The 10,225-nt window shown below is 37.6% G+C and overlaps 1 protein-coding gene across 2 annotated transcripts in view; it reads left to right on the top strand.

Moving 5' to 3' along the window:
- The window catches only part of LOC107553590 (EH domain-binding protein 1), a 141,947-nt gene that overhangs the window by 105,739 nt on the left and 25,983 nt on the right, over positions 1-10,225 (top strand). For both annotated transcript variants that reach the window (XM_016235872.1, XM_016235880.1), the window contains 2 exons: positions 3,136-3,312; positions 6,137-6,282. In XM_016235872.1, the coding sequence (XP_016091358.1) occupies positions 3,136-3,312; positions 6,137-6,282 (323 nt within the window). The remainder of the gene's footprint in view (positions 1-3,135; positions 3,313-6,136; positions 6,283-10,225) is intronic.

Genomic DNA, 10,225 nt, shown 5'->3' on the forward strand with positions numbered 1-10,225 from the left:
ATATATATATATATATATATATATGTGTGTGTATATATATATATATATATATGTGTATATATATATATATATACAAAAAAACATAAAAATTTAAACTAATACTATGCAATACCATTACAACTAATAAGAAATATATATATATATATATATATAGCTTTGGTTTATTTTTTAGTACTTCAATTTATTTCAGTTAAGTTTTTTCATTTATATTTAATTATATTTCAGCTTTATTTCAATGATGAACTAAAATTATTTGTAATAGTTTTAGCTTGCAATAACACTGAACAGAATTTAAATTCTTTGGTGAGTTTAGAGTATTTTATTGAACTTGCACACATTTTCTGTCATTGTTATTTCAGGCTCCCCAAGATCATTGTGAAAATGTTCATAACCTTAAGGCTGAATGCTGGTGTTTGGCTTTTGAGATATTTAATTTGGTCATGAAGCTCCAGTGTGTGTGTCCATTAAGAGCAGGCCGTACATGTGTCTGTGTCCATTAGTGGCTTTCAGCCCGATTTAGAAAAAAAGCGATTTCGTTGCTCACTTCATAATGGCAACCAACACGTCTGCTTTCAAGGCCCAAAGGAGCATTACATTAAGAAACACACCAACACACCCACGTAGTCTGAACTCTAATTTGAGGTGTTCACAGAGGGCTTCACTTCCATTTGTTCAGGCAGTCACTTCCCACATAATCCTTCGGAAATACATCAGGAGAACTCACGACCGCCAACATTGCCCTGTGCCCCAACACGCACACTCACACACCAGTCCACATGGCCTAAATCATCATCACCGTCAATATAACACACACCCATGCCGGGTAATCACCATCTCATTGTCCATGTAGGACTCCTATAGACCGTGTCTCTTTCAGCTCGGCTTTCCCACCGCGTCCTGTTTTATCATCAGCCACCATTTCTCCTTTTATTTCACATTGCAGGACAATGAGACAACACGTTAGTGTAACGTTAACCGCTGGGAGGCCCGTGCGGAAACAGTGAGGCATTAGCATAGCGGCCAACTGTGGCATGTTATTAAACGTGTTTACGCCAAGGGGTCTTAGCGTTGTGACTAGCCACTGCGTATAATTAAAAGTGCGCATGCACGCGGAGCAAGAGGGGTGTTAGCGGCGCATCGAGGTTTTGTTTAATACTCGAGGTGTTAACATAGCGGGCTAGCCACTGTGCCTAATTCTGTGCCGGCTAATGTCCGTGTGTACCATTTCACAGCTCAAGGGGAGACACAATATTCCTCTCCTTTTATCTCTTTCATCTCACACTCTTTGACGCCCTCCATTTTCTCTTCATCCTCGCCCTGTCTGCCTAATAGTGTTCTCTCCTCTGCAATCACGCATTTACCGTGGCTCAGAAACACTGCAGAACACCTCTTGCGGCCCACAGAGATGGATAACCCTGTGTACGGATGGAGCGAAGGAAAAACGGGTCAGAGGGAGGGAGAGGAAGAAAGAGAGTTAAAAAAAATGGTTTATTTGGCCTTTCGGGCTGTTGAACTCTGCTAATTGTAGAACTTATTAAAAATCAGGTTGGAGGGAAATGCTATAGGCTTGGTGCACAAGGCCTATCGTGCAGAACGCATAAGCCCACCAACACACACATACACACACAAACACTCGCCTCTAATTCTGAGAGAGCTCGAGCTGAGTAGAGCAAAACATTTGCCAGCAAAACTTTCACCAACTCCAGTAGCATGCGTTCTGTTAATTAGCTTAGCACTGCCCTGTGTGTGTGTCCCCGTATCATGGAAAGTACATTTAAAAAAAGCATTAAGGAGAAAGAAAAAAAGAAACATACTGTCTCTTTCTTTCGCTCTTTTTCTCTGGTTGTTGGGGCGTTTCTCTAGGGACATCATGTGGCATTTTCCTATTGGGCTACACAAGTAATTAAAATAAAATTCAAATACAATTTTCAAATTGCAAAGGTTATGATTTAATTACATAAATATGTGCAGTGTGCGTTTCAGAGTGAAGCTGTTTTCAGAGTGAAAACTGTTGTTTTATGTGCAAGCAACTGTTGTTTTATACACAAACAGCTTATGTAATGTGCTTATAGACCTTAATCAGGATGGACGGCAAATTTAATTGAACACAGATGAAGACAAGACTGTTAGGGACAGACAAACATGCACTGTATAAAGGCCCTACATCATGTAATTTTCACAATTCACAACTATTGAAACTGTTTTATGGATTTTTTTTTTCAACTGAAAGTTTTCAGCAGAAAATAAAAACGTATTGGTTTTTAATAATATTATAGAAATTGATTAACATTATAATTTTACAGTCATATTGTACAATAAAATTATTACTTTGTTTTTCTTATATATTTTTTATTTTACAGTGAAATATTACAATAGTAATATTTCTGATTAATATTTGTATGATGATATAATTATTTTTATAAATTATAATATATTAATATTAATAATCATACTATTATTATTATTATTATTATTTTGTAGTCATATTGATATGTAATCACAAAATTATTAGACAGTTTGTACAGCCCTACAAACAAGCACAGCAAACCTGAAGTTCTTTTTATTGAATTTTTAATAGCACAATGTTTTTCAAATTTATCAGAAAAATTGTAATTAGAATTTCCCTCCTGAATCGTGCAGCCCTTTTTCCTCTTTGTTTTGTCTCTTATTTAAGTTCTAACTGCAACGTGTGTGTGCGGCTCTGCTCTGGTTACCATATAACTGAATGAGATCGATGTGTTTGGATTGAGTGTGTATTGTCAAGGGCTCTGTGGGATTCAGATCTGTGGATGCGGAAGAGGGACTCTGGAGGAGATTTCGCCGTCAAGGCCAAATCTGCCATGCAACACACACACAAAGCTCAGCTCTCTGCCAGACACTCTCAGCCATCTGCCTGATTTCTCTCAGCTCAAACACACACACACCCTGATGTGACAGCAGCAAACTTTTTGTTAAGGAAATACTATTTTAACATCTAAATGGGTCTAAACGAATGCTTTTCTGACTCTTTACTAACATGCAAAGTTTCCTTTCGCGCTGGAATACCAAAAATAATGCTCAATGCTTCACTAACATTCTCTGTCTCTTTCCTCTTCTCTTTTTTTTGGGCGTCCCTGTTTGTTTGTTTGCTCGCAGACATGATGGATGGGATGAGTGTGGAGGGTGAGGATGAGGAGAGCAGGAGTGATATTGAGGCAGCGGCGGCGTCTCACACTGATGATGTCACTCATACTAACCCTGAGGAGGAACTGTCGTCTTCATGTCTAATGGAAGATGATTTTACTAACTCTGCCAGTGACCTGGCCTCTCTGGGTAACCCAGCACTGCATGACCTCAGCGTGTGCATGTGTGTGCGTGTGTGTGTGTGTGTGAACGTGTGTGCACCGCAACATTCGATGTCCAAGTTTGTGCATTAGTGTGCAGTGATTTATCTGTGTATAACTACTTCTGTCTGTCTTAGATTTTTTGTTAACCTTTGACCTTTTACCGTACCATGACAACCCTTAATTTAGTAGGGCTGCATGGATTAATCAATATGAAACCAAAACCACAAATCAGTTTAGTGTGATTATCAAATACATGCGCTCCATGTTTCACAGTGAAACGCTGCACTGTGTTCTTCTACACATGAGCTGCTCAAGATGTGTTTTTGAGCAGCTCAGTTCACAGAAAATGCCGCTCCATGCAAACTCATCTCTGCATTGGTTTGCTTATAACGTGTTGGGAAGATATGCTCCAAACATCTTCCTAAACTTGTAGTAAGGAATGATTATAAACCAAAGTGTTTATGAAGTGCTTAGAAATATTGCTGTACTATAATTTTACAGTGAAATAATTGAATTGCAATGAAATTACAGTACTAATATTTATTGTTTTGTTTAATATTTTAATAATTATAATAGTAAAAATTATTATTGTTGTTGTTGTTGTTGTCCTATTAATATATAATCACAAAAGTTTGGCCAAATTGTGCATCCCTATGAACAAGCGCACTAGACATGTTTTTTTTAATCTGAAAAATCGCACTTAAATCTTTTCACTAAATTCGTGTAGCCCTATAATTTTGTATTTCTTTCTTGTCCCCAGTGGCATAACTTTCTATTTTAACCACCTTTTAGAATTAATTTATCTTTTAATTCAATATATCATTAAGAAAAAAAATAAGCTCATCTTTTTCTTAAGGGAGGTTTGTGCCTGTTAATAACATTTCATTTCTGTTTGGGAGAAATTCTTTTTTTTATGTTTTGTGCCTTTGCGTTTAATCAAGAGTATTTGAACATATTGTCAAGACAAACACAGTTATATCTTCTGAAGAGATGTGACGTTAATTATTTTTTTGTCTTGCTGAGAAAGTCATATGAGATGTATCTTGAGGAAACCTGAATTATTCTTTCTCTTTTGTTTACTTGTGTGCAGTATCTACGTTGTTTGTTTCATTGGTTTGTGTTTTTGTCTGTTATTGTGAAAAGAAGGTCTATGTCCTTTTCTCTAACATAATGAACTGAAGATGTGTCATAATGAAAAAGGAGGAGTTTTTTAGCACATTTCAGCTCTCAAAGAGTCATACTTTTCTCCTTGGCACAGTTGGACTTTTGTTAATGTTTCTAACAACAAAAATGGACTGCAGGGAAAAAACCTAACTGATCTAAACACAAAAGATCTTATAGACATCCATCATGGTGCACACTTTAATTAGTTGAGGATGTGGTTCTTGTGTTTGGGCAAACTGTTGGTCAATACACACACCTGCACCTTTCTCCAGGTTGTGCTGAGGCCTGATAAATGGAATCCTGTGGTGTTTTTTAGGGAGAGAGAGTGATACTGGGATCCGAGAACAAGACCCACATGAAAAGCTTCCTCACCTCACTTTCATCTCTAGCCCAGATGAGAGAAAGAGAGTGAGAGAGAGGGCAAGGCTAAACCTGCTAGTGAAAGGTTATTAGAGAAAGACTTGGAATTTATAAAGGCGAACATAAAAAGACACCAACACATTTGAAAGACAAGTTTGCATGTGGAGGGAGAAAATTAGAAGTCATTGTTCATTTAAAGAGAAAGAGATGTTATGAGTTGTGCTTCTTTCAGGGAATCACATGAACAAGCACTGTTCCCTCTAAACATGTGTGGCTGCTCGCTTGTTCTCTCACTGATGGATAAAATAACTCAAAGCCAGACATAAAAAATAGATGGGGAAGAGCTAGAGATTCTTGAATTAGAGCTAAATGAGTGGATAGAGTTTCAACTTGAGTCTATCTGAGTGTCCATGGATTTTTTTTTTTCAGTATGCAGTTGAAGCTGTGAAAAATCTTGTGTGGAAATACACAGCACTGATTAATTCCCGAGAGGATTAATTCACAAACAGTACAGTACAAATTTCATTGTGTTACATACAAAGGACATGCATTATTTTATTTTTTGTCTTGTTTTATGATCTCAACAAAGCAAGTTCTAGAGTTTTTCCTCTTTTCTTTTTCTTTTCAAGAGAACAACTGACAAATAATAATAATAATCAATATATTTAGTAATCTGTGAAAAATTATGAAAAAAATAATGGAATATACATAAAATAATAAAAACATTTATTATGAATAAATGTGTATTGATTGATATACACTACATTTCAAAAGTTTGGGGTCAGTAAGATTTTTTAAAGATGAGTACTTTTTCTACAGCAAGGACACATTGATTATTGATTAAAGACATTTATAACTTTACAATCTGTAACATTTACTTTATTTTGATCAAATAAATACAGGCTTGGTAAGCATAGGGGACTTTTGAACAGTAGTGTATATTATGTATGTATAATGTATTATGTATAATGAGTGCAGCCAATAGAAAACTAAAAATCTAGGCAACATTGGGAACAACAAACATTAGACCTCATTAGAGGTCTTTTAATTCACATGAGGTGTATGTGAGTGTCAAGGGAGACATTCCAGGTGTGTTGTACTCTCAGCATCTTGCTATCTCTCCAGTGTGTATATATGCGAGTGTGTATGAGGTTGAGAGGGCCGGTTTGCTTAAGGGCAAACATTGTCATGTCCTCTGCTTATCTGTGTGTTAGAGACGAGTGGCCTGCTGCATATAACTCTTCCTTGCTCTCGCTCTCTCGCTCTTGCTCTCGCTCTCGCTTTAGGTGTAAGCAGGCATGTGGACCTGAAGCTCAAGAAGCTCACAGAGATCCGGCCACATGGTGGCAGCTCCCCTTCCTCTTCATCATCTTCCTCATCGCTGACGGCATCCAGTACTTCACCCCTCAGCCCGGAATCGGGTAGCCTGCAGGTAGCCACATTTACAACCACCAGCTCTAACCAGTTTGCTAAGCAAGCATCACAGTTATTGCTGCTCATACTTCGAGATTCATTGTGAACAATAAGTATTATCAACCATAAGAATTAAACTTTGTTGAGTAACACATTCCGCACTGTTTTGGCTATAGACATGAGTGTTACTTCAAATTGTGTGGCTTGTAGCTTGAAAGACCTAAATTTTAAGATAGAATAAGCAAAAACTACCATAGCTTTACATTGAAGTAGGGACCCAAGCCATATTTAGAGACCAGCATATCATAGAGACATGTGGCTTGTAAACAACCACCCAGAACACTTTAGTAAAGCCTTAGCAACCACATAAAAGACTTTGAAAAAATATTAGCATTGTGGTGTCTAATTTGCACAGTAAGCACCAAAAATATACCCATCTAAAGATTCCCAAAGGAGATTGGGAAGGTTTTAATTGTATTTTATTAATTTTTTTGTTGTTGTCATGTTATGGCTGTTTAAAAATATGAAAAGATTTGCTTGGATCTATCATTCACTTAAGGTGAGGTAAAAGGCCAAGACAGGGTGATTGTTTTTTCTTCTTTTATTCACTGTCTCTTGTTATTCTTCTTCTGAGGAACATCATGTGTTTATATATTTTAAGCCGGAACACATGAACAAGTCAGAACGACATTATAGTCATTACCTCATGTCACACCTGACCTTTTCTGACAGAGAGCTTTGGAAGTATCGACAGCACCGTGTGGCTCACGGCGCAGACATGCATTGGATCGATTTGCTGTGTTTATTAAATACCAGCGTTGTGTGTGTAAGAATATGCATACCTGTGTACCGCTGACTGCTTGGTGTTAATACGTGTGTGTGTGTGTGTGTGTGTGTGTGTGTGTGTGATGACCTCCTATCTGGCTGTTGTATTCAGAGCCCCCAGGTGGTGACTGCAGGGCATGTTCAGAGATGGTGGCGACTACCTTCCCCCACCTGTTCACCCCTTTCTCCCGCTCTCTCTTTCGCTCTGCTGACAGAGGGGATTTCCTGTGAGCAGATGTTAGCAGGTTCTTTGATGAACAATAACTGCAGTGATGTGTTCGTTTGGGTCAACAGGCCTCATTCAGTACTGCAGCAGGTGTGAAATGATTGGCTGAGATTTCCCAAGGACTAGCCACAAATAGGTTAAGATTCCAGAGACCGATTAACAGACCTGCTAAAGGTGAAGCAAAATTGTTGCTCAAAAACGATTCATTTGGGTCAGAGAAGAAGAATATCTACCCAATTATATTATTGGTAATAATTAAGTAATAATAGCATAATTAATACACATAATTTATTTTTTATTTTTTATTACAATTTTTTTTAGGGGGAAAACTGTTTTTCTGGAAAACTGCCATGAGAAAACATTAATTTTCTGCATTTTCTTTCAGCTACACCACTGTTCAAAAGTTGGGGTCAATAAATTTTATTAAAGTCTTTGAAAAGTCTCTTACACTCACACAGGCTGCATTTATTTGATAAAAATACATATTGTGTGACATATTACAATTTAAAATAGCTTTTTTCTTTTAATGTATTTTCAAGTGTAATTTATTGCCGTGATGGTCAAAGCTTAATTTTCAGCAGCCGTTACTAGTGTCTTCAGTGTCACATGATCTTTCAGAAATCATTCTAATTTGCTGATTTGGTCAAGAAACATGTCTTATTGTCTATGTTGTAAGCAGTTGTGCTGCTTAATATTTTTGTTTAAACCCTAATAGTTTTTCCCCCTCAGGGATTTTTGATGATTATAAAGTTCAAAAGAACAGCATTTATTTGAAATACAAATATTTTGTAATATTATAGATGTCTTTACTGTCACTTTTAATCAATATTATTTGCAGAAAAATTATTTATTTGTTTTTTTAAATCTTGCTGACCCCAAACTTTTGAATGGTAATGTATGACACTCATTTAAAAAAGAAAGAAAAAAAGAACACTATTGTCAAGAGCTGGCGATTGTTTTTGAGTAACGATACAACTGCCATCGTAGTTACTATAAGTGAGTTGATTATTTAACCGTAATTTATAGGACGTCTTCATTATGAAATGGCTTTTAGTAATGAGGGACTTGTTCTCTCTCTGTATAAACAGTCCAGTACCTGCTGCAGACCTGCACAACAGGCCAAAGCTCAGGGGAGGATCAGCAGGGTTACGAGCACTGCAGCTCTGAGCCCCAGGGGTTAGTGGGGTTTTAAAGAGCGAGCAGTTCTCGCTCTCTCTTTTCTTTTCTCACCTTCACCCTCTTCTCTATTGCTTGTGTGAATAAACAAGTTTGAGTATCAGAGTTGTTCCTCCTCTGCTTTTAAGACAAACACATTACGATCACATTCTCTCTCTCTCAATGCCTGCTGTTGCGGTACAATCTTTTTACTCTTACAAAATCTGAATCAACCGCTCCATCCCTGGAAGATTCTTTCGTCCCACAACTCCGTAGTAGAACGGTGCGGGACAGTGTGGTCCCCCTCCCGCCCCAGCACACACATTGCAGTCCCCCAGTGCTCCCGGTTATAGCTCATTAGCAATTGTCTCTATGCACTGTGAGCCTGCTGCCATGGTGGCACACGATAACCGCCTGCAATGAGCAGCAGACCGCAACATTAGTCACGCATCCCAGAAACACACACACACCTCTGCCAAAATAATACCCACCAGCACAATAATGATCGGGAAATAGACAGAACTGTGGATATACCTCTTTCACTATATACTGTATATATATATATATATATATATATATACACACACATATATATACACACAGGGCCTAAAACAAACTTTTTGCCAGACCTGCCATTGGCCGGTGACTTAAGGCAATTTACCGGCCAGAAATATTTTTTACCAGCCACGGGAAAAAAAAACAGGCAGTTATGACACCAAAATTTTAGATAATAGCAAAAAATCACAATCCTTGATTCCAGTTTCGATACCTGCTAAAACTACTAGCTTAACCAACATAAATTTAATAGGCTACATTTTTAAAGACTAGTAAATAGTCAGTTGTAAAATAAGAGCAAATCAAATTACAAGCAATAGCACAAAATAGCCTACTATACAACAAAGATACAAATGGAAACGTGCATTTCAGGCAGGTCTAACAGTGATTTTCAGGTAGCCTGCAGAAATGTAATAAATTATGCTAATCAAATAACATAGGCTATATATCTTTTTTAAAGTTCAAGAGCAGTGAGTGATTGGTTTTTTCATTATCCTATTTTCTTTGATCAACATTAAAAACGCAGACAACAGCAGTATTTTTGGAATTCTGTGTCTATCACTTTAACAGCGCAGCAGCTTGAAGTTGTCAACACTGGATGCGACAAAGCGGTCGTTGCAAAGTGCTTTGGACTATTTCAGAAACAGAATGGGGAATCAGTTTACTTTTGGGGATTTGTCGTGTCGCATCCTGTGGAGACAATATCACTGATTATATTGGTTTCTGTCGTCTTTTGACACATTTCTTTCTCAGCTGTTCATGTTCACTTAAGAACCGACTACTTTACTAGGATACTCACCGAGACGGTCATTTTTGACATAATTTTGTGTTAATTTGTCCGTTTAAGCGCAGGAAGGAAGCAGAGCTCAAGACGCGGCTTTCAGGCCGGGGTTTCGGATGTTTAAACTTCCCACACAGCGCGAGAGGAACGTGTGTCCTTTCGTGTGTTCTAGCTCTTGAATATTTACACTGCAAAGGCTTAAACTTTTTCGATGAAGCAGCACTGACCCGTCAACTGTACAGAGCGTCGTTCACGTTTATGTTCTCACAACATTGAACTGTTAGAATTTATAAAAATGTTACCAGCCTTCTGGCGACTGACACAGTTTCATATACTCGCCAAAGCCGCATTTGGCGCTTGGCGACTGTTAATTTTATATATATATATATATATATACACTACTGGTCAAAAGTTTGGGAT

The sequence above is a fragment of the Sinocyclocheilus grahami genome, unplaced genomic scaffold (assembly GCF_001515645.1).
Source record: "Sinocyclocheilus grahami isolate Dianchi unplaced genomic scaffold, SAMN03320097.WGS_v1.1 scaffold18.1, whole genome shotgun sequence".
NCBI lineage: Eukaryota > Metazoa > Chordata > Actinopteri > Cypriniformes > Cyprinidae > Sinocyclocheilus > Sinocyclocheilus grahami.